The 24904-nt window shown below is 51.1% G+C and overlaps 1 protein-coding gene across 2 annotated transcripts in view; it reads left to right on the top strand.

The window, feature by feature from the left end:
- Positions 1 to 24904, top strand: part of OLFM2 (olfactomedin 2) — a 67123-nt gene that overhangs the window by 16556 nt on the left and 25663 nt on the right. Inside the window, exon 1 of one of the 2 annotated variants that reach the window (XM_080674825.1) lies at positions 1668 to 2028. The exons of the other annotated variant lie outside the window; for it this stretch is intronic. Within the exon in view, the coding sequence (XP_080530951.1) occupies positions 1894 to 2028 (135 nt within the window). The 5' untranslated portion in view covers positions 1668 to 1893. Of the gene's footprint in view, positions 1 to 1667; positions 2029 to 24904 lie in introns of those variants that run through there. 2 annotated transcript variants of the gene reach the window in all.

The raw sequence follows: 24904 nt of genomic DNA, 5'->3' as shown, positions 1-24904 counted from the left end.
ATGTATATATATACATATACATATATATATATATATATGTATATATATATATATATATTAAAAGAACGGCGGTTACTATATATGAAACACCATGTCCCAGACACTGAAAAATGCTTTACAAGCACCATCTCCCCCCACTCTCCCCAGCTCACTCTGCTCCATTTACAATGGCCTTCTCCCTGGTCCTTGAACACTTATGCTCCTGCCCAGGGCCTTTGCACTTGCTGTTCCCATTGCCTGGAACTCTTCCCTCAGATATCCAAATGGCTCCCTCCCTACCTTCTTCAAATCTCTGCTCAAATGTCCCTTTCCCCAAACCACCCTGCTTAAGGTTTACTCCGTATTTATTTATCTGCCCACCTGAATCCCAATGTCTTATTTTACTTTTGTTTTCTTATTTCTTGTCTGATTCACCCCACAGAATGTTCAGCGACACAAAGGCAGGCATTTTGTTTGTTGTTCACAGTGCCTGGGACGGGGATGCTCAATATCTTTCAGTGATTCTCAGGACACTGGAGCCCTTTACACACATTCGGTCCATGGTCCTTACATCCACTCACTTGGCAGATGAGGAAACTGAGGCAGAGAGAAGTCATTGTCGGAAGTCACACAGGGGCAGAACCTACCTCTCCCTGTTGCTAAGCTCAGAAAAGAAGGACCGTTCAAGGCACGCACCCCCATGTTCAGGGCTGCTCCCCAGGCGAGACCTTGCAAAAGCCTGAGTCATCGCCGCCTCCAGACGGCGGCGGCCCGGACTGAGGGCGGTGGCGGCGCGAGGTGATGCGGGGACGCCAGGAGGGGGCGTGAGTGCAGGGAAAACAGAGGAAATTAAACTCGCCGGGCGCTCCTCCCGGCAGCTCGCCGCCCCTGCTGGCGGCTGGTGCGTGGGTGGGAGGTGCGGGGGCTCTGCACGCCCGCTTCCCCCAAGAGGTGGGCCCCGGAGTCCTGGGGCCTGGAGAAGGGTCCCAACTGTCAGTTCCCGCCCTCACTCCTGGTTCCAGTGGTGACTGGAGAGCCGCCTGGGACTTGTCTGCAAAAGGCTGCCAGTCTCCGCTGTACCCGGTCATCATGCCGCCCCCGTGCACCGGGGAATCCTCCGCTGCCCTAGTGACCCCCATTTCCGCACCTTTATCCAAGTCACCGCGTCTACTGGCTTCGGACCCGCCACTCTGGGCTTCCCTGGTTCTGAAACGACCCAGAGTGGCCCAGGTCCCCGAAAGCCCCTTCCCAAGGAAAAGGAGACTCTGGGCTGCGGGATTCATGGGGGCGCACCATCCTGCCCCCCGCCCCCCAGACTCTCATACCTGTGTCCCGGGTTTTAGAGCGGGGTTGCTGTCCTAACCGGAGATGAGTGGGGACTTGGGACTCCGGTCCCCTGCCAGCGTGGGGTGGTCGCGGGGGCCGAGCGCCAGGGATTCTGTGCGCGAGGGTGGCCCGGGAACCCCGCTGGTGCTGGGAAGGGGGGCGACACCGCTGGGGCGGGGCTGGGGATGCCGCGGCTGGGGGAGTGGGGCGGGTAGGGGCGCGGAGGTGGTACCTCTCCGGGAGGGGCGGTCCCGGGCTGGGGGCGGCCAGCCTGGGGAGGGGTGTGGGGCAGTCGGGGCACCCCCCGCCCCCCGCCGGGCTCCGGGCCTGGGCCGTGACGTCACGGCGGCTGGAAGTGCCCGGCGCGGAGGCGCGGGAGGGGGCGGGGGCCGAGCCGGCGCTTTATAAGCGGAGCCCGCCCGGCGCGCGGAGCCGCAGCCCGCGTCCCTGAGCCCCCCGGCCGGCGGGTCCGACCCCAGCTCGCGCTCGCGCCCCCGGGGCGGCTGGGCGGCGAGGGACGGAGCGCCAGGCGGCGGGCGGGAGCAGGGGCGCGCGGCGGGCGGCCGCGGGGCATGAGGCAGGGGCGCGATGTCGGTGCCGCTGCTCAAGATCGGGGCCGTGCTGAGCACCATGGCCATGGTCACCAACTGGATGTCGCAGACGCTGCCCTCCCTCGTGGGGCTCAACGGCACTGTGTCCCGCGCCGGCGCCTCCGAGAAAATCGTGAGTGGCTGCCGCGCGGGGGGCGCTCCCGGGGGGCGTGGTGCCCGTGCAGCCGCCGCCGCCGCAGCCCCCGGGGACCCCCGTCCTCCAGTTTCCCGGCCCGGGGGCGCCCTCTTGGGGCTGGGGCTGGGCGCAGAGGCGGCGGGCCCGGGACCCTCAGCTACTGTTATTGCTATTTCTTATTATGAGTGAGCAGCGTCCGAGTGGCAACCATGTACGAGGCTCGCTCCGCCCGGGGTGGAGGCGGCGGGGTCCGGGCTGAGTGGGACAGAGCGGAGGTTAGGGTGGGGGACACTGCCTCCGAACGGGGCAGCCTCGGGGTCTCTGAGTGCCTCCCCTTCAGGATCTCTCCCTGTTTGCGTCGGTGTCTCTGAATAGTCCCGTGTCTGTCTGTCTGCCTGTGTGTGTGTCTCTCTGTCTCTATTCCTTTGCCTGTGGTTTGCTTCCGTTTCTGTCTCTCCCTGTCTCTGTTGCGCTGTCTCTGACTGTGTATCTCTTTTTGTGTGCGTGTCTCTCTCCCGACCCCCCGCCCCAGCATCTCCCTCCTCATTACCTGCCTTACCACGTGCTGAATATTTATTCCCATAACTTGCCCTCCCAGAAGGGTCTCAGCCTGAGCGGAGGCTGACGCTGCCCCCAGAAGCTCCAGTACTGCCCCCTCCCCCATGCCATCCTACCCTCTATCACCTTCATCCTCTAGCTTTCCTGCCACAGAGCTGGAGGGGAGGGAGGGGGTGTATAATGGTGGTCCTGGTGTCCTGAGGAGAGGCGGGGAGGCATCCTCCATCGAAAACTTCCCTCAGCCTCCTCCAGATATGTCCCTCCCACCCCTTCCCCTCTTCAATCTGTTCGCGGGACTCCTCCCCTTGCATGGAGCTGGGATGCTTGGGCTCCCTCTCCTGCTTAATTTCCCCCCAACTTCGCCAGCAACCCGGTCTAGCTTCCAATGGTTACCACGCTGCTTCTTCCTATCCCTTCCATGAAAGAAAAGGGGTCTTTGCTCCAAAGAGTTTCAGGCAAGCGGAGAGGGGGTGCCATGCACTGTGCCCAGGCCTGGCTGGCTCAGCCCCTGGGGAGAAATGGCACTGGGTTTGGCACAGGTGAGGGCTTTCAGTCCAAATTCTCAGACTTGAAGCCAGTGTGTGAACCAGTGTCTTTCTGTGTGTCTCACAGTATGCCCTGGTGTGCCCATCTCTGCATAAATTTCAGTGTGTCTGTGGGTGGGTGTGTGAAAGGGGGCTGCGAGAAAGTTCATGTGCTTTGCCAGCATGAGGGTCTAAGTGTATCTTCGTGTGTAAGGGTGCAGCCCAGGACGAGTGTGAGTGTGTCCCTGAGTGAGTGTGTCTAGGTGCAGATGCACCTAAGTGTGTATCTGCAGCTGTATGTCCCTGACTGTGGATTTGCATGTGTCATGTGATTGCATGTGCACATGTGAGTTTGCATACATGAGACAGCCTTCTTGTTGTTACCTTCTGAGGGGCAAGAAAGATGATGTTGTCTCATTGAAATTAGAAGCCAGATTCCTCTCCCCCACCATCTTAGGAGTGCGAGTTTTTGTAAATGTGTGCATGGATTATGTGCAGTGTATGGTGTGTAAATGAGAGCATATGCTATGTCTGAGGAACATGTACATAAGTGTGTAAGAGTGGGTCTCTGAGTTATGATTGTGTGTGTGCATATGTGTCTGTACAAGTATGTACATATGCATATGTGTATTTTATGTGCATTTTAAATGTAGACATGTATGTCTTCAGAAGAGTGTGCATATATGTGCAAGTGTGTATCTATGCCTACCTTGTATTATATGTATGTGGGTGGATTCCTTTGTGTACCATGTGTTTTCTGTAAATATTAGTGTGTGTGTGTATGTGTGTGTGTGTGTGTGTGTGTGTGTGTGTGTGTGCGCTCAAACAGACCTGGTCTCCACTCTGGCCCATCCGTAGTTAATAGCACCTTGATCAATGCTTCCATGAAATTGCCTGCTGAAGCTAATAGTTCTCCCACCCCTGATCCCCACCCCACCCCTGAGTCTCACTAAGCTTTGCCAGAAGGGCTCTGTGGAGTGAGAGCCAGGATCTGGGAGGGAACTGTGACATGAAGGTGTTCTAGAAGGGTCTTGGGAGTATCTCATAGATCTAGGTGGGATCCAGACTTTCTCCCAACTTGCTCTATGACTTGCTCTTGATTCTGGGCCAGTGAATTCACCTCTGTGTAGTTTATTCATCTATAAAATGGGCATGGTGATTCTTACCTCACAGAATTGTCATGGTTAACAGATCTACTGTCAGCTTTCCATCCATCCACCCATCCATCCATCCATCCACCCATCTCTATTCTTCCATCCATCTCTCCATCCATCCATCCATCCATCCATCCACTCATCCATTTATCTTTTCATTCTTCCATTCATCTCTTCATCCACCTCTCCATCCATTAGCCATAATTTGTCTCTCCATTTCTCCTTCCATCTGTCTATTTCTCTATTCCATGTATTCAGTATCCCTCCATTCAATCATTATCCACCATCCAACCATTTCTTCATCTATCCTCTATTTATTCATCCATCTCTCCATCCATCCTTCCATCCATCTTGTTTAGTCAACAAAATCATTGAGTGCTTCCTCTGTGTCAAGCACATGTATGCTTGAAAGCCCCAGCCCAGTGCCTGATATAGATTCTCAGTTAGAGACAGGACTCCAAGTCAGACACCTGGGTTTGAATTCTGGCCCTGAAATTTACTAGCAGGATGACCTTGAGGGAAATTATTTGATCTCTTTAAGCTCCAATATCCCCATTGTCAAGGAGAGTCAGACTCCCCATTAAACCATAGGACCCACGTGGACATCAATGTTTTGCTCACTACTGAACCCTAAGGCCTGATGCATAGTAGGCATGCAATAAATATAGAATGTCTCCCAAAATGTATATACACACTTTGAATAATTATAAAGACAGTGGTTATTAAAATACATTTCATTCCCCACCCCCACCCCCGGGCCGGCGTGGCTCAGTGTTGAGCGTGGACCTGTGAACCAGGAGGTCATGGTTTGATTCCCGATCAATTGGGGCACATGCTGGTGTTGTGGGCTCGACCCCTAGTGGGGGATGTGCAAGGAGGCAACTGATCAGTGATTCTCTCTCATCATTGTTGTTTCTCTCTCCCTCTCCCTTCCTCTCTGAAATGAATAAAAAAATATATTTTTAAAAATTTAAAAATACAGTTCATTTTCAAAATTGAGCTGTCAGCTGTTAAAGTGTATATACAGGGACACTCTGTATTTGTCAAGTGGCTGAATCAACAATCAAATCTTCATAAGGATTCAAGGATTCAACTTTCAAATGGAAACAAATGGTTGGGTGCACATAGCTTAGCGATTTTCAACCTTTTTCGTCTCATGGCACATATAAACTAATTACTAAAATTCTGCGGCACACCAAAAATATATTTTTTGCTGAGCTGACAAAAAAAAAGGTATACTATTGGTTCATTCATGCTAGATGGCTATTGTGGTGCTGGCTGTTGTCATTTTTTTTTTTTTATTTGACAATCTAAGGGAAAAGAGGTCAGTGCCCTTGACTAAATAGTCAGGTATTGCACGTTTTTAAAATTCTTGTGGCAAACCAGTTGAACATTGCTGATATAGGTGCTCAGTAAGGAGGAGGTACTTTGTTTGCCATTGTAGCTAAGCACATAATATGCCTGGAATAAATATTTTTAAGTGTTTAAATCAATAATCCACTTTCCTAAGGAGTGGGAAGAACAAATGGGAGTGACTAGGCACATAGCAGGTGCTTAGTAAGGAGGAGTTGTAAGAAGCTATGGAGCACCAACATGGGTAAGTAAGCTGACGGGTTCAGGAGCGCAGGGAGTGAGAATCCCCAGTTACAAGGCAGAAGTTTGAATGCTGGTATTTGGCTTAATAAAGAGCCTCAGTTGTGAGGTGTGAGAGCTGGTGAGCCCAGACTCTCTGGGCCTTCTTGTCTCTGGCTTCCCCTGCCCGATCTGATCCAGAGGAGCAACTTAGCATCCCAAGAGATTCTAAGAGAGGGTGTTATAGACCATCTCTGGAAAGGATGGGGAGGAAGCTGCCACTGCTGCTATCTTTGGCCAACTCCCAGCCATAAACCATTCTTGTGGGATGTGAGCCTTCAATGGAATGGCTCCTCACCTGGGGGTCATAAATCCAGAACCAGACTAAAAGCTGCCAGCCTCATTGCCACCGGCCGCTGTCATTATGGGGCCTGAAGTGAGTTACCTGCACCTTATATGTTATGTCCTTGTCCATTCCCGCATCCTTAAGGGCTGGAGGGAAGAAAGGGGAGATGGACGAGGCTAGTCTGCTTGGGAAGGACCCTCTTCCTCAGGAGAGGAATGGGAGGGGCTAAGCAGCTATCAGCAAAATGTTCTCTGAGGACCTTCCTGTGAAGAACCCAAGTGCAGAATCCATGTCTTTTTTTTTGACAGTTTTGAGGAGGAAAAGACCCCAGATGCTCTATATGAGTCAAGAGAGGCCGAGTTCCACTGCAGTGACAAACAGCCCCATGTCTCAGTGATTTATTTCTCTCTTGCACTGCGTGTCCATTGTTGGCTGGAGAGCACTGTCCATGATGGTCACTCAGGGATCCGGGGTGATGGAGGCTCTATGGTGATGTAATCACAGAGACTGGAAAAGGAGAACCCAGCAACCCTCCATCCTCCCCACCACCCCCAGCTAGAGCCTTGCCCTGAAGGTAACACATGTTACCTTTGTTCACATTTCATTGGTCAATGCAAGTCACATGGCATGCCCAACCTCAAAGAGGGTTAAGAAGTGTGGTCCTACCATGACCTGTGTGGAGAGGAATGGCCTAATATGTGTGAACAACCCTAAATACTGTACTGCTGCACTCAATCTCTCCTCCTTTCATCCTACGTGACAAGAATTCTCTTAGAGCATGTCTTCATTCATTCATTCATTCATTCGTTCATTCAATGAATATGTATTAAGTTCCTATAATGTGCCAGGCCCTATTCTAGGTATCAAGATACAACAGTGAACAAAATAGACAGATATCCTTGTCCTCGTGGAACTAACATTCTAGGGCAGGGTGGGGAGAAATAAGTATATAGGAAAATTTACACTGTTTCAGGTGCTGAAATGTGCTATGAAGAAACACAGCAGTCAGCAAAAGCAGAGTGGAGAGTGACAAGGCGGACTTTTAGATTGAGTGGCCTCTGTGAGGAGGCAACATTTGAGCAGAGATCTGAGGGAAGTGAGATGGGCTTAGAGGAAATGAATTATGGGTAGAGGGAACAGCAAGTGCAAAGGCCCTGAGGTGGGAATATGTCTGGAATGTTCGAGAAATGGTGAGGAAACCAGTGTGGCTGGAGCAGAGTGAGCAAGGGGTGGCAGGGGAGTGTGAGGAGATGAAGGTGGGCTGGTTGCAGAAGCCACATCATGTTTGAGATGGGGAGTCTTGTAGGAATTTTAGATTTAACGTGAAACTCCTCATGCATCCCCTTCCCTCTCATGCTTTCCTTTTCTCTGTTGCTCTTTTAACCTTCTAATATACTCTATGTATTTGGCTTATTTATTTTGTCTGATTCTCCCCACTATGATGTCAGCAACTTGAGGAAGGGATATTTTAAAAAATCAATTTTTGTTGATTGTTGTAGCTCCAATGCCTAGCCCAGGGCCTAATACACAGTTTGTGTTTAAGAAATACTTGTTAAGCCTGGCCAGCATGGCTCAGTGTTGGAGCGGTGACCTATGAACCAGGAGGTAGGTCATGGTTCGATTCCTGGTCAGAGCACATGCCTGCGTTGTGGGCTCCATCCCCTGTGTGGGGCATGCAGGAGGCAGCCGATCAATGATTCTCTCATCATTGATGTTTCTATCTCTCTCCCTCTCCCTTCCTCTCTTAAATCAATAAAAATATATTTTAAAAAAGAAATACTTGTTCAATGAATAAATGGGATGTTAATGAGGGTTCTGAGCAGAGGAGGGATGGACTTGGCTCAGGTATTCAGTTTCTCTCTGGCCTCAGTGGGAAGGGCAGGGTAGGAAGTGAGGGTGGGAACTGGGAGACCAGGGAGGAGATGACTGCACTGGTCCAGGTGAGTGATGATGGGGACTGGACCAGAGCAGGGGCCAGGCAGGTGGAGAAAAGTAGGTGATTGTGGATTTGACCACACCTGCCATATTCACCTGCTCCCAATCGTGGACTCACAGCTGCTGCTCAAACACCTCAAAGTGTGAGGAAATATTTATTAAACACCTACTTTGAACTGGGAAGGGCTCTAGACTCTGGAATATAAAAATAAACAACGCCCCCAACTTCAGTCACATCACAGTCTCATCAACAGAGATGCTAGTGATGTTTTGGAGTGTTATGGGACAGAGGAGGGGTGCTGATACCGGCTGGGGTGCCGTGGAGGTTTCCTGGAGGTGATGATGCCCAAACTGTGTCTTTAAGGAATTGGCCAGATGAAGACAGAGCAAGGGCATCCCTACAGAAGGAACAGCATGGACAAAGGCTCAGAGGCTCAGAGGCAGTTCAGAGTGGGCGGAGACCTAACACCAGGTTAGGGGGAGTGTGGAAGTGGCCCCGAGTGGTCAGAAGGGTCTGTGTCACAAAGGGATTTTGCTTGAGGTGCCTGTACTTCATCTTGAGTGTCAAAGATGGAGCCTTGGAGGGGACAGGAGTCAGGAATTAATATGAGGCTGCCTACTGCATTTTTTCAAGAGACCTAATTATTGGAAAATACTTCAAGATGGTGAGTGTGAAATCTGCCTCCTTTTAACTTTTGCTCACCTCACTTGCCCAAAATCTAAACTCCTTACCCTGGCCCAACTTGTGAAGCCTCAGTTTCTCCATCCATAAAATGGGGATAATAGCCAGATGTACCTTATAGCATTGTGCTTAGCAGTGTGCCTGACATATGGAAGGTGCCTATAAAAGTTAGCTGTTGTTATTTCTCGCCATCACCGTTATTATTACAAGACCCTACCTGCCTGAATCTCAGATCTTGGACCACTCATCTATCCCTCCACATTGTTCTTCTCTTTTTAAAATGTTTTCATTGATTTCAGAGAGAAGGAGGGAGAGGGAAAGACAGATAGAAACATCAACTATGAGAAAGAATCATTGATCGGCTGCCTCCAGCACACCCCCTACTGGGGACTGAGCCTGCAACCCGGGCATGTGCCCTGACCTGGAATTGAACCGTGACCTCCTGGTTCATGGGTCCACCCTCAACCACTGAGCAACACTGGCCGGGTTCTACACTCTTCCTGTTCCCGCCTCCGGAACTTCGCACTTGCCGTGCCACCCTCTGGGAACACCCTTCCCGTAACCCTCCCTCTAGCCAGCTCCTTGTCACGGCTCAGGTCCTAGCTCAAATGTCACCTCCTCAGAAAGATGTCCCTGCCTGCCTCGGCTGAAACGTCCCCGCGCTATTATGTGGACCTGTTCTATTTTCTGCCCAGCACTCCTAATGATCGGAAATCATCATGGTAATTGTTTGTTTACCACCATCAGAACTGGAAATGCCATGTGAGCAAAATCTTTGCCCCTCTTGCTTATCACCGGGAACATCTCAGTTCAAGCGGTAGGTGTTTTCCGAATGGTCTCGGTTCTGCCCCGGGAGACCACGGCCCCTGAGTCCTCCCGCGGACACCCGTGGGTCTGGAAGAGTATTCCTGTGACCCGCGTCTTCTCCCAGGGCTCAGAAGGGCCTGTTTCTCAAAGCAGTTTTTCTCGAGTCCTGGTTTGAACGAGTGTCCAGAAAGGGTGCACGTTGCCAACTTCCCACATAAAGGTCTGGGGGGTGTTGCCACCAAAGAGCAGGGCAGTCATCCCCAGGGAGCAGTGTTAGCCCCTCACGTGCCGAGTCCTGGGTGGGGCTGGGGACGCAGCAGCAAACGGGAGAGACTCGGTCTCCCCCTCACAAAGCTCCGTAGGGAGACACAGGCAGCGTGGAACGGTGCGAATGACTGTGTAATTGCAGTTCGATAGGGGCGAGGAAGGAGCTGATGCAGAGCCATGAGGGCATGCGATTGGGAAGGGCGGTCAGGGAAGGCTTCCCCGAGGAGATGACATTTGCCCTGAGACATGAAGGATGAATAAAGCAAAGGCAGAGCGGGTAAGGTGGAGGGAGAGAGGCCAAGTGAAGTGGGGGTGGGGCTTTGTGAAAGTGTTGGAGTGGGACAGCGGGGTGTGTGTTTGAGGAGCTGGGAAGGTAGGAAGGAGCCTTAACCCATGAGGTGACCACCACCCTGGGCCCAGTCCACCCCAAGTGTGATGCCAACACCTATAGAAATGGCTTGAGGTGTGGCCTTCGCCCACCCAGTCAGACCACAGGCAGCTTTCAAGGCCAGGTGGTCTGGGCCGCTGGAGTGAGGCGAACGCTGGCTTCCTCTTCTGCCAGAGGAGGCTCTGGTTTCTGCCTCTTGGCGTCTTTCAGGCCCCCAGCGTCCTCTCACCTCTGGCCCTGGTGATTGATGCCTCTTTGTGAAGCTCGGCCAGGGAGCAGCCGGGAAGCTGGGCGAGGAAGAAAGGCAGCCCTCTGGGGGCCCCAGGCGCTTTGAGAGTCGGATGTGGGGTTGGATGTGTTCACGCGTGGGAGGGAAGAGGCTCCCCCTGGGAGACCAGGGGGGCCAAGCTCCTTCCCAGTCCCTGTCTCTCTCAGTCTTAACGCGTCTCTATTTTTAAACTCTCGTCTTTTGAGTCTCTCTCTCTCTCTCTCTTTTTCATATCTTTGTTCCATTAACTGTCTTTATTCCTTCTCTCTTTCTAGCTGTGTATTCATAACACACAGCAGGCATGTAATAGATGTTTGTTGAGTGAATATTGATGATTATCTCTTTGCCTGCCTGTCTGTCTCTGTCATAAGGTCTTTCTCCCATCTCTGTCTTGTCTCTATCTGAGTCTATTTTGTCCTCTCTGAGTCTATTTTGTCCTCTCTGTCCGTGTGTCTCTGTCTCTGTTTCTTTCCACTCTGATTCTCTCTTGTCTCTTGGTGTCTCTGTCTCTCAGTCTGTCTGTCTGTCTCTGTCTTTCTCTCTCTGAGAGTCTATTTTCATGTTGCCAGAGTCTCGTCTCACGTCCAGAACCCTGACAGGGGGTGGGGGAGAGACTAGAATTCTCAGACCTGAGAAAGCTCTTGAGTCAGGATAGAGCCAGGACCTGTGGGGGGTGCTGGGCAGGCCAGACCATCACGAGCCCTTGAAGGGTGTTGGACTCTTGGGGTATCCAGTGACCCCCTCTCCTTCCCCCCATCCCCATTCCCCCCTGCCACCAGGAGGACATATGCCCCTCTAGGATCCAGCCCCAGTGCTGGCTCCAGGATGGAACAGCTGTCTGGGCTGCAGCTGCAGAAGCTCATTTTGAACAAGGGAGATGATTGCAGGAGCGATGGGGGAGGGAGAGCAAAGGGGAGGGCCGCAGGGCCAGAAGGAATCAGGCGTGATTGTTGCTGCTGCCGCAGTGGGTGGTTTGCCCAGGAGATGGGGAGACTGGGAAAAGGCAGAGGGAGGTCTGTCTGCCCAGCCGCGGGTCCACCTGTCCCCACTTCTGGTCCTCCCTGTTGTGAAGTTTCGCCGCCTGTCGCTCCCTCTTCCTGCGTCTCTGCCTCTGCCTGTGTCACTGTCTCCCGGCTCCTGCTGTCCTGCCTCCTGCCCAGTGATTCCCGTGATTCCGTTTCCCCATCTCTCCTGCCTGGATCACGGTCTCTCTGCCCACCACTCTGCCCGGATCTCTTGCATCTCAGAGCGTCGCTGCCGTCATTATCAGAAGCACAGCTGAGGTTCAAGCAGCCTTTTGGACTGCTCTGTCTTTTTCTTGTCATTTCTGCGCTACTCAGGGGCTGGAGACGAGTAGAGATGGCAAATTCCCAGGAAACGACGGGCTCCTGTCTTTCAATAAAGAGATATTTACAAAGATATCTCAATTAGAACTAATTAATTAAGCGAGCCACTCTTCCCCTGCCCTCTCCTCCACCCTGTCGTCCCGCAGCCTCCTGGGAGAGAAGCAGCCAGTGAGTGGATGGCTGTCTCAATGTTTAATTTATAACAGCCTTCTCTCCGCGCCCCGTCAACCCATCCGGAAGGGCAAGGTGGCCACATGGGTATAGACTCAGAGCGTGCCGGGGCGTGTGCATGTACATGGAGCCTGCCCTGCGTGTCAGGGTAGATCATGGCACGTTTGAACATGCCTGGCATGTCTCTGTGGCAGGCATGCCGCTTTGTATGGGGAGAGTCCGATGGCCACTGGGCATGTCTGAGCACATGGACATGTAGGCGCAGGTCAGAGCCTGTCTCTCCGGAGAATGTCTGAGCCCAGCATGCCCACGTGTGTCGGGCGTTTCTCCTCGAGGGCATGGCCAGGTATGTCTTGCAGGGCCCCTGGCTGGGAGCCTGGAGGCATGACAATGTCTACAGCTTCCAGGAGGAGCTGGCCATACCCCCAGCCCCAGCCCCTCAGCACTGGTGAACGAGAAGGGTTGGGTTCCAGCTCTTGTCTGCCCCTTGCCCTCTGTGGCCTCCCTCCCTTCGTGCATGAGTTCAGAGCCCCCAGTTTCCCCCGTGGCTATAGACTTACCAGCCCCCTTCCGATGACCTCGCAAGCGCACCTCTGCCTGCCCCTCCCACCCCCTACAGAGGAGTCACCAGTGCAGAGGGAAAACGATGCTTTTCAATGGTTACTTTCTAGTTATGAAGCCTTCAGTGTAATACTCAGCCCGGAGCCCTCGCGGTATGACCTAGAGGGCGATTCAGGCCTCACATGAAGACAGGCGTGATGCTGCAGCCCTGACTGTAATGTCCAACAAGGTGACGCAGCTCTCGGTGTAATGACACGTCTGTTGATGGAACCCTCAGTGTCGCGCCCCGGCGAGTGGTGCAGCCGTCAGCACGGTGACAGATCTGGTGATGCAGCCTTAGTGTGGTGCCCGGACAGTGCTGGGGCCGTAAACTCGAAATACCTTGAAATGTGACTTCGGTTCTGCAGACAGGCACTGGCTGGGACATTTGGTGCAGTCGGAGGAAGGGGAGTGTGCTCATTGGTGAGTGCGTTCCCTGGCTATTCCGGGAGGCCGGGATTCCCCACCCCCCACTGGCCTGGCCGAGGCTGGCTTCATTAGCCCTGGTAAGTGCCCTGTGACCTCAGCAGGACCCCAGGCTTATTTGTAAAGCATGAATTCCGCAGGAGTGTTTCAGGGCTGATTGCAATGCTAATGAGTTAGTCAGGGAGCCCTGAGAGGGCAGCTGGGAGAATGTACACAGATGTCACTGCCTACTGAGAGGAGTGTGGGAATGTTTCCAGACACAGGCAGGCGAACGCATATGGATGTAGAGCATTAGACGTGGAAGGGCATGCATGTTCTTAAGTGGACATGCGTGACATGTCTGTGGTTTCTGGGTGGACAAACACATGTATCTATGGCTGTTCAGAATAGCACACAGAGGGCCAAGATTATTATTTTTTCTTTTTTCTTTCTGTCTTTTTTGTTGTTGTTCTTAATCCTTACTCAAGGATATTTTCCCATTGGTTTTTAGAGAAAGTGGAAGGGAGGGGGAGAGACAGAGAGAGAGAAAGAGAGAGAGAGAGACATCGATGTGAGAGAGACACATCAATTGGTTGCCTCCCACATGCGCCCCAACCAGGGCTGGGGATCGAGCCTGCAACCAAGGTACGTTCCCTTGACTGGAATCGAACCCGGGACCCTTCAGTCCCCGGGCTGACACTCTAACCACTGAGCCAAACTGGCTAGGGTGGACGAAGAGTATTTTTAAGGAGGCGTTCACCTGTGTGATGGGCACACTGTGGCAGGGCTGTTTGCAGGTCTAGGCAATGCACATTTACATACATGGCTGTAGGGCGGCACATGGACATGAATGCTCAAGGAGAGAGGCAGATAAACATAAATATATCCGGTATACAAATATCAAGATTGACTTGCGGGCTCATGAACTGTACCGAGTATAAAGGAATAGCATGCTGTGACCGTGTCTGACGGAAGGAAATGCTCATGGCCGTGGGCAACAGTGCACATACACTTGCACATGTCCACTGATGCCCACTGGCATTCGTCTGGGTTTACAGGTACGTGCATCGATACACATGGCTAGTCACAGATGTGTCCAGATGTTCCATATGTGTCCAGAATGATGCTCACAGATGCCGGTGGATAAACATTGATGTCCACAGACACTCACAGAACCCCTGTATGCCCCAACAACTACATGCCACTATTTTGGGATACAAATAACCAAATCTCTTCATAGTCCCTGGACTTCTGGCAAAGGGAGATTTTGAAGCCAACAAGAGTGGAGAGGGAGTACAGAGTCACACCATCCAAGAATACAGAGCCTTGCTCACTTGGCTGTCCTAGTGGAGATTCTTCCCTGTTGACACCCCCTCCCATCAGAGCTAATCGGGGCAGCCAGTGCTCAGAAATGGCTCAGAGTGGTTCCTGGCACAAGGAAGAGCCCAGTGCATGTGAGGGACCATCACTGTCATTGAGTGGAATCGTTATTACCATAGGAAATGCAGATGGACCCTGGTCCTTTGTGTCTAGCTTCCCAGCCTTTCCTCTCATCCCCCTGCCTGACCTGGCACCCAGCCCGGTGTCCCTCGAGCCTCCCAGCTTCATCTGTTCCTCTCCTGCTCTCCCTTGAGAGAGCCAGCCCTTGAAAACCTTGGTTTCCTCTCTCACTGGTGGGCTCTTTCCTGACACCTCTCTTCATCCTCATTTGCCTCCAAGCATCACAGTTCCGGTCTCTCTGCTTAGGGGTGGTTGGGTATCCGAGAGTCAGTTTGGAATAGAAAGCCGCCTAAAATGGCCCAGTGAAATAGGAGCTTCATGTAATGAATGCAGGGAATCTCACAAAATCCAATAGCTGAGGCTTCCAGAGACCTGGAAAACAATAATCCACTCACCCATTTCTCAATTTAGTTAGCCAATATCTATTATGCACTTACTATGCACCAGGTAGACAAGATGGAGAAGATGCTTGCTCTCATGCAGCTGACATTTTAGTGGGAAGAGGCCAGTAATAAACAAATACGTGAGAAATGATCATCCAGTAATAGCACTGTGCAGAGGGGTGGCGGTGGGGCTGGGGCTACTTTGGATTTAGAAGCAAATCTCTACTTTCCTGTCCCCACCCCGCTCTGAGCACCCTTTGTTTCTGCACCCCTCACTCTAGCCTGTCCATGACTCTGGGCTTCTGCAGCCTCTGGTCCCCCATGAACCTTTAGCTCCACATGGCCCCACACCTTTTAATCACCTTGACCTCCATGTTTCAATTCCAACTCCCTGGACTGGAGAATTTGCCTTCAACATATATCAGGAATCCACTTGTCCATTTCTCTGAGGCTGGACACTTGGGCCCCTGGGAACATGTGGGTAGGGAGGTCTCCCTCTCAGGAGGTATTTACAGGTAAGGGCATTCTCTGGGAAGGGGCACTGGGAGGGGAGGCAGTGATAGACATCATCATTCATTCATTCACTCACTGGACCAACTGATTGAGTGCCTAGGCTCAGGCACTGTCGTAGGTGCTGAGACACAGCTGTGAATATCATGGATCTGCCGCTATCTTGTGATGTTTATTTATACTGGAGACACAATAAACATGTAAGCAAATAACTAAACAAATTCATTTTGGATAGCTAAGTGCTGTAAAAAAAAAAAAAAATAGACGTGAAAGAAAGTGACCAGAGAACCTCATTTTGTTGGGACATTGGGGTAGGCTCTCTGAGGAGGTGACTTTTCCCCCAGTTTTTTTGAGATATAATTGATGTATAAAATTGTGTAAGTTTAAAGTGTGCAATGAAATGATTTGATATATGTATATATTGCAAAATGATTGCCACATTAGAGTTAGTTAACACCTCCATCATCTCACATAATTATGTGTGTGTGTGTGTGTGTGTGTGTGTGTGTGTGGTGAGACCATTTAAGATCTACTATCAAGTATATAATTCAAGTAGAAGCCTGATACACGAAGATTCATGCAAGAATGGGCCTTCCTTCCCCTGGCTGCCAGCACCGCCTTCGCTCTGGCCGGAGCTGCCTTTCTGCTTCTGCCCAGAGCTGCCTTTCCGCCTTCCCACACTGCCCAGAGGCCTGGAGTGGCTGGGGTGGTGCAGAAGGCCTGTGTCATTGCCATGGCAAGCATCCCACCCCACCCCTAGCTGCTCGGTGCCTGCGTATGCAAATTAACCCACCATATTTGTTGGGTTAATTTGCATACTCACTCCTGATTGGCTGGTGGGCGTCACAAAGGTACGGTCAATTAGCATGTTACTCTTTTATTAGTGTAGATATTGTTGACTGTAGTCATCGTGCTGTACAATAGATCCCCAGAACTTATTCATCTTACACTTGGAAGTTTGGGGAGGCAACATTTGTACAGAAACCTGATAGATGAGGAGTCAGCCATGGAAAGGACAGGAGAGGAACATTCTGGAGAGAGAACTGCAAGTGCCAATGTCCCTGAATGGGAGAGGGAACTGCAAGTGCCACTGTCCCTGAATGGAAATGAGCGCGGTGACTGCCTTCTGGAAAGGGAGGGCTGGGGTGGCTTGAGAGGAGGAGGGGATGAGGTGGTATGGGCTGGCAGGGGACACTGCATTAGGGCCTCACAGGCCAAAGTGAGTTGTTAGTTTTTATTCTATTCTAAATGCAATGAGAGGACAAGTTGCAGTGGGGAGAAGCGCCATGATCTGATCCCCAATGTTTAAAGGTCCCTTCTGTTACAGGGAATGGATTCCAGGGAGACAGGGTGGAAGCAGGGAGATCAGGGAGGAGTCCAAGCAAAAGCCAGTGGTGGCTGAGCCAGACCGAAACATTGGAATCATGAGCAGTGGGGAGATTCGGCTCATTTCTTAGTAGTAGAGCCATCAGGACTTGCTGATGGATTAGATGTGAGGGGTGAGAGAAAGGAAGAGAGAAACAGGGTGGTAGCTGGAGAGAAGCATGAGGCCTAGGGAGAATTTCTTAAAAATGGGGGAATAAGAGCAGACCAGATGTCAGCTGGTCACCCTGCCTTAATGACCGGGGGGAGATAATGGCTTGCACCCCCTTCCATGCTCCATGGAAGGCCAGTGTCTCCCCAAGATTACCACCCTTCCTGGGGGCCTATATTCTCTTGGTCATTCCTGTCTCTGTCTCCCTGCTTCTGCTGATCATTGCTCCCCATTTGGCATCTATTGCCCTTTGGTCTCTGCTCTAATCTTTATCTAGACTGAGAGCTTAGATCTTGAGGTGATGGAGAGCCCCAAATGCCAGGGCATACCACTCGAACTCGATCCTGAAAGCAGCGGGGCCATTTACCCACCATGTTTTTGTTCAACAAGTCTTTTTGAGGACCTACTAGGTGCTCATCATGGGAGTTAAGATGGTGAGCCAAGCAGACATCGATGCATGGAGCTTCTTTCAAAACAGGACACAGGTATGATCAAACATTCACGGATAGAACTGGCAGCTGTGATAACAGCTTGAGGAAAAGATCCTTGGTGTCATAGGAGCTTTTAATAGGAGGATTTAATCTAATTTGGAAGCTCAGAGGAAGTCAGAGCTGAGATCTGAAGCAGAAAGCAAAGGGTATTCCAGGCAGAGGGAACTGCTTATGCAAAGGCCCTGGGGGTGAGAGGAAGTGTGGACAGTGTGACAGATTAAAGAAGGCCTTGGAGGGGAAAGACAGAGTAGGATGAAAGCAGAGAGGTAAGGAAAGGGCAGACCTGCTGGGCCTCGGGGCCATGTTAAAGAGTTTCAGCTATATCCTAAGAATAAAAGGAACTTACCAATGAGGTTTGGTTGGGAGGATAACATGATCAGATGTGCATTGTAAAAGTTCTCTGAGGCTCCTATGTATAGAATGGACTGGAAAGGGAAAGGGTAGATGAAGGTAGACCAGACAGACTTTCTGAATTGTGGGGGTGGCTTGGATCACCGAGTGGTGCTAAAGATGGAGAACCATGCATGAAGTATGAAAATACCTAGGCATTAAAGTCAACCAGACTTGATGAGGGAGTAGGAGTGGGGGTGGGGATAGTGCCTGGGCATCTGAACCATTGACCTGGGGCAGTGGGAATGGTGACATGGGAGTACCGCCTGAGAACTAGGTTCAAGAGAAACAGACTTGCATTTCCTTCTGAGCATGCTGGGATTGAGATACTTTTGAGACATCCAAGGGTGAGGGTCAAGAAGTCCATTGTATATTTGGATCTGGAGTTGTGAGGATGTATATGTATGTAGGTGGTGATGGGAGGTTTGACAGGGTTAAGAACACTTAGAGAAAGATCGAGGCAAAGAGAGAGCCCTAGGCTGAGTCTAGAGTGGTGGTCCTCAGCTAGGACTTTGCACCCAGGGGACATTTGGAAATGTCTAGAGATGTTTTGTCGTTGCAACTGGGAGGGGATACTACTGGTAGAAGCCAGGAATGCTGCTGAGCATCTTATAATGCCCACAATTGTTTTCTGGTAAAAAAATCAATAGCGCTCAGGTAGAGAAACCTGGGTTTAGAGTAACATGTAACAGCCAGGTGGAGGAAGATGAGTCTGCAAAGGAGATGCATTGAGGTAGGAGGGAACCATGCAAGTATATGTGATGGTGCCCAAGAAAAGGAAACATATGGAGAAAAAGAGGGCAGTCAACAGAGTTGAATGCTGCTGAGAGGTCAAGAAACTTGGCAGGCTGAAAGGCATCCGTTGGATTTAGAAACATGAGGTGGAGTTTGCAAGAGCTATGCTGGTGGTACTGTCAGGATAGGAGTGGTGGAGGAGGGAGTTCAGGAAGTGAGGAAATGGAGGCAGTTGGTGTAGGCCAGTGGTTGGCAAACTCATTAGTCAACAGAGCCAAATATCAACAGTATGATTGAAATTTCTTTTGAGAGCCAATTTTTTTAAACTTCTTCTAATGCCACTTCTTCAAAATAGACTTGCCCAGGCTGAGTCTATTTTGAAGAAGTGGTATTTTGTGGAAGAGCCACACTCAAGGGGCCAAAGAGCCGCATGTGGCTCGCGAGCCGCGGTTTGCTGACCACTGGTGTAGGCAACTAAGAAGAGGAGGGGAGAAGTAGGAGACAGATGAAGGGACCAGTCAAGTAAGGTGTTTTGCTTTTTAATAGGAGAGACTTCAGTTTACTTAACTACTGAGAAAGTGCTTCTTGAGAGGAAGAGGTTGACTACGCAAGATAAAGACAATTTATTGATGATATGAGATTCCCAAGAAGGTAGAAGAGGAACAAAGCAAGAAAAGCTGCACCAACCTTAAGATGAAGGGCAGCTCTTCCATTATAACAGGAGAGAGGGGCCAGGATGGGGCAAAAGTTCATCAATTACAACAGGGGAGAAGAGAGACTCCATTTTATGGCTCTCGTCTTCTCCGGGAGTTCACGGGAGGGTGGAGGAGAATGGAGAATGTTTCGAGTCTTCCTGTTCAGCTCAAATCGCCCCACGACAGTGTGTTGGCCTTCCTATGAAGAAAGCCCTCTTCAAAGTCCCCTCCTGAACTCCTGGCCTAAGGTTTGGCATCTGAGCCTAGAGAGGGCTCAGATGGGGATGTCCAACTCCAGTATTTATGAGGTAACCTCATGATGGATTCTCAAAGTCCCCAACTTGTGAATATTAATGCCATTCATAATAGCCCATCAAGAAAGCCTTGTAATAATTCTTGAGAAAGACTCATATAATCTACTTTAATGAATCTTAGATAATGGCATTGGAAAAATAAAATCCCCTCACCCTCAGTAATCCTTAGTCACACCAATCATTTGCAGTGGACATTCATCCAAGAGTCCTGAGCACTTGGGGGAAAATGCTCCATGAGTTGGGAGATGCTCAGGAAAAGGAGACTTTAGCTATGGCTTTCTCACTTGATTGTGAAAGTTGAGGAAGGTGGATGCAGATACTGAGATAGACCTGGTGGAGACTGGGTTCTGAGATAGACCAGGTTCAGCTCAGGTTCGAGATTAGGAATTAATTCAAGTCCTGGGACAGAGCAGGGATATTCCCCTGAGGTCTTTTTAAAAATATATATATTTTTATTGATTTCAGAGAGAAGGAGAGAGAGAGAGAGAGAGAGAGAGAGAGAGAGAGAGAGAGAGAGAGAGAGGAGAGAGAGAGAGGAGAGAGAGACATCGATGATGAGAGAGAATCATTGATTGGCTGCCTCCTGCACTCTCCACGCTGGGGATCAAACCCACAACCTGGACATGTGCCCTTGACCGGAATCGAACCAGGGACCCTTCAGTCTGCAGGCTGATGCTCTGTCCACTGAGCCAAACCGGCTAGGGTGCCCCTGAGGTCTTAAGATACTCCATGACTGACTCCGAGACAGACTAGGGTCAAACCTCAGCCTGGAGAGACAAAGGCTGAACTTGGATCTGGGACAGACAAAAGACAAACTTGGTCCTAGGAGACCAGGACAGAGTCTGGGTCCTGGGTGGAGCAGGGTAAGATAGACAAGGCCTAACTCAGCTCCTGGGATAGACCAGAGTTGAACCAGAGTACTGGGATGGACTAGTGCTGAACCCATATCCTGAGATAGACCAGAACAGAGCTCATGAGGATAGAAACAGAAAATGGGCTGATCGTGGGGAAATTAGGGCAGAATAGGTTTGCCGTGTGGGGGTCTCCCTGCTTGTTGAGCCACTTTGCTCAAACTATTGAGGACCTCTGGGATTAATGTCCATGGCAGATGACGTGGCGTATTCCAGGACTAATGAGGGGAAGTGAAGTGAACTTTCCAGTGGCAGCTTATCCTAGGACCCAAGTTTAAGCTAGCTCAGGCCCAAGGACCTGGAAACATGCTCAGCAGAGCTGACAGCTTGGAATGCCCAGGGTGGCCATCCCTCCATCCATGCTGGCGGTGACCCCACTTATACAGACTAGAGTGATGCCCATACTCCGCACAGGCTCATCACACATGGGGACTCACATAGTCACACCACAGCACATACACACACACACAGCACCCAAGTACAGTCCTAGAGAGAAGAACTAGAAAATTTGTGGACATTTCTATTGACTGCCACAGTCTCTTACACATTCCGAGAGTTAACACGCTCACATATGCAGTCCATAGACGCACACTTCATTCCCTCTCGTATGGACCAGTCTTTCTGACCTGTTCCTCTCCATAGGATGAGGCAGGAGGCCACACATGCCCTTCGCCTGGTTTGCCTCCAGAGTGCCTTTGTCTTGTGGCACATCTGAGCGGTCTCCCCCTCCCTCCTGAGCTGGGGGTCCCAGGGTAATAAGTTTCCAAGCTGGAGCTAGAATCAGGGCTGAGACAACAGCGCAGACACCTTCCCTGCCCCTGGAGTGGGCGGTATTTTTCCACAGACACTGGGGAAGAATAATAATAGGCATTGAGAGATCTCCGTATTGGCCAAAAACCCTCCCCATCTTGCCAGCTGCAGCTTGGAAGGGGAGCTGGAGGGGAGAAGGCAAATCCAGAGAGACCCCATCCTCCCCACTGCAGGTACCCCCCCCCCACCACCACATGGGGCCCTCTCCTTCCTCTCAAGGCCTGCCCCACTCCTCCCTCCTTCCAACTACTTAAATATTCCAAGGCAGGAAACTCATGAATATTTATAGGGCCCTAGCAGTGAGGGAGATAAAAAAAAAAAAGGAATTTATGAACCAGGATACGTCTATAAATAACAGGCCTGTGGCTGATGGGGTTCTTCCCTCACCCCCCACATTCCTTCAACTTTGGCTCTAGCTCCATCCAAGCCTCGCAGAACTACCCCTGTGCACGTTCACACGCGTGCACACACACGCACAAACACAGCGTGGCTGTGGATGCACGAATTCCTGTCCTCCAGCGCACTGTCACACATGCACACATTCACATGCGGTTGAACACAGACACGCGTCCGCACCTGCCTGGGGCCTGGCCCCACTGCCTCCCTCCCACACACAGACACTGACATGCAAAATCTGCCTGAACTTGTCTGGCAGCCTCCTGTGTCCACTTTCAGGCAGATACAGCACTTGGGCTCAGACTGGCACACACTACAAGTTGCATGTAAGCGCGCGCGTGCACACACACACACACACACACACACACACACCCACACACCACAGAGGCCCCCGGCTGCAGCTCACAGGCCCTCTCTCTGACCCACGGCTTAAGCATGGTACTTCCCCTGTCTGGGCCTCGGTTTCCTCATCTTTGTAAGGGGGATGCTGAGAGTCTCTACCTCAGAGGGTGGCTGTGCAGATTTTTAAAAACAACAAATAGCCTGGCTGGCATGGCTCAGTGGTTGAGCGTCAACTTACGAACCAGGAAGGCCACGGTTCCATTCCTGGTCAGGGCATGTGCCCGGGTTGCAGGCTCGATTCCCAGTGAGGGGCGTGCAGGAGGCAGCCGAGCCATGATTCTCTCTCATCACTGATGTTTCTATCTCTCTCTCTCCTTCTCCCTTCCTCTCCGAAATCAATAAAAATATATTTGAAAAAAAAACACACAAATAAAAATAACAAATAGATACCAAGTGCCTGTTGTGTGCAGGACACTACTCTAGGTGCTGGCGACACAGCAACGAACAGCAAAAGGTAAAAAATCCCTGCCTGACATCTGGAGGGGAAGGAAGGCAATACGCAAAATTCATGTGCAAATGGTGTGTTGGAAGCTGCTAAAGTAGGGGGCGACTAGTGCTGAGATACATGTAGTTCTGACTGGGGGAGAGGGGAGCTCAGGGAAGTGCTCTTGAAACATGACGTTTAAGTAAAGATTTGAAGGAAGGAGAAGGACATTCCAGGTAGTGGGCATAGCCTGAGCAAAGACTGGATATAAAAGAAACATGCTCTGGGTGTTGCAGGAATAGTGAGGAGGCCTGTGCGGCTGGAGCACAGTGAGCTGAGGGGAGTATGGAGGAGGTGAGGGGAGGGAGGTGACTGGGCTGATCTTGCTGGGCCTTGTGGGCCATGGCGAGGATTTTGGTTTTTACCCCCAGTGAGGTGGGAGCCATGCAGGATTTTTTAAAAAATATGTTTTTATTGATTTTTAGAGAGAGAGAAAGAGAGAGAAATAGAAATATCAATGAGAGAGAAACATCATTGATCCACTGCCTCCTGCATGCCTCCTACTGGGGATCGAGTAAGCAGGGCATGTACCCTGACCTGGAATCAAACCGGCAGCCTCTTGGTTCCTGTGTCAATGCTCAACCACTGAGCCACACTGGATGAGTGCCATGCAGGATTTTGAGATGAGAATGTGACCTGGCATGCGCGTTCTCTCTCTCTCTCTCTCTCTCTCCCTCCCTCCCTCCCTCCCTCTCTTCTTTTCTCAAGGTGCGTACTTTTGCCCTCTCGCTCACTCCTAAGCTCCAAGGGCCCCCTTTGCCTCTGTAACTTCCTTTCTGAGCTCCCACAGCCCAGCTGGCTCACTTTTTCTACCTCTGTGAGTTTCTAAATAAACTTTTGCTTGTATTTGAAAGAAAAAAAAAAAAAAATGTGACCAGACTCAGGTGCTCATAGGTGCCCTCTGGCTGCTGTGGTGGGAACAGACTATGGGAGGTGAGGGTGGGAGTCAGGGGGCCAGGGCAGAGGCAACTGTACTGGGTAGATGGTCATTGGGAGATGGAGCAGTGAGTAGATTCTGATGATAAAGCTGTACAAGGAAGAGACAATGAAAACCGTCTGTAAATGAATGCATTCAAGAACTCATTCTTTAATTCCAGAAATGTTTATTGAGTATCTACTATGTGCCAGGCACTGTTCTGACTGGAGAACACAGCAATGAACAAAGTGAAAATCATCCTGCCCTTGAGGATCTATTAATATCATGGAGGAGACAGGCAAGAAACAGGATGCATTTAATCTAGGGTCAAGGAGTAGGGAGTTTCATACAGAAAAGTGCAGCAGAGTGAGCCTCGGGGAGCCATGGGCGCTGCACATGTAGATTGGGTGGACTGGGCAGAATTTGTGATGCATTTTGAAGCGAGGGCTCCCCTCAGGTTGGCTGACAGATTGCATGTGTAGGTGGAAATGACAGAACTTGGTGCCTGGGTGTGAATTTGAGCTTTGAAGAATACTTCCTTACATTGAATGGTCATTGTTCTCCCCTCCCCCCCCACGTTAGGTTGGGTTCCTGAGAAGCAGAACCTGAGATGGGGAGTTGGAGTGCATGATTAATTGAGAGTGGGGCCTAAGCGAAGTAGAACTGAGCGGGGAATGGGTTGACCAAGGATGAAGTTTCCAGTAAGGTCTAAGCTTGGCCTGATCCAGGGGGGTGGGGTTCCCTCCAGAAGGTAAATTGTACTGCAAAGGGGTGGGCTTTTGGGCTCCTGCATCAATCAACCATAGGCTGCTCCTGGGGGTGGGGAACACCTGCGAGGTGTCTCCAGGGTGTGCTGGCTCCCAAAAACCAAGGGCAGGTCTCCAGAGAAGGTCACAGGTGCTAGCTGCGGGCCTTCGCTCTCAGCAGCTGCAGGGTGGGTGCACCCGGTCAGGGAGGGGATCTGGGCAGCGCCCCAGGCTCCCCCAAAGAGGGTCAGAGGAGCACCAGGCATTTATGCCAATCACAGCATGGATGTCTGACACCAGGGCCTGTTCTCAGCTCGCTCGGTATGGAAATCAGGCCAACTTGGCACCGGGGCTCCCCTGACACAGCTGAGATCCTTTCCGGATTCATTAACTGCCAGAGCCTCAGCCCTTTGCTTCCCAGATTGCCTGGGAATTGCAGAAGGGAGCTGAGGGGAAGAGATGCTGCCCCGAAACAGGCCGGAACGGCTCGTTTAATTCTCCCACGGCCCTAGGGGGCAGCACAGCTCTCACCCCCATTTTGCAGATGTGGAAATGGACGCACAGAGAAGTTAAATCACTTACCCGAGTTCACACAGCTAGAGTGTGGAGGAGCCAGGATTTGAACTCAGGTCA

Source organism: Plecotus auritus (assembly GCF_963455305.1).
Source record: "Plecotus auritus genome assembly, chromosome: 6".
Taxonomy (NCBI): Eukaryota; Metazoa; Chordata; class Mammalia; order Chiroptera; family Vespertilionidae; genus Plecotus; species Plecotus auritus.
The sequence above is the reverse complement of the archived record's forward strand: the minus strand, read 5'-3'. Positions and strand labels throughout refer to the sequence as shown.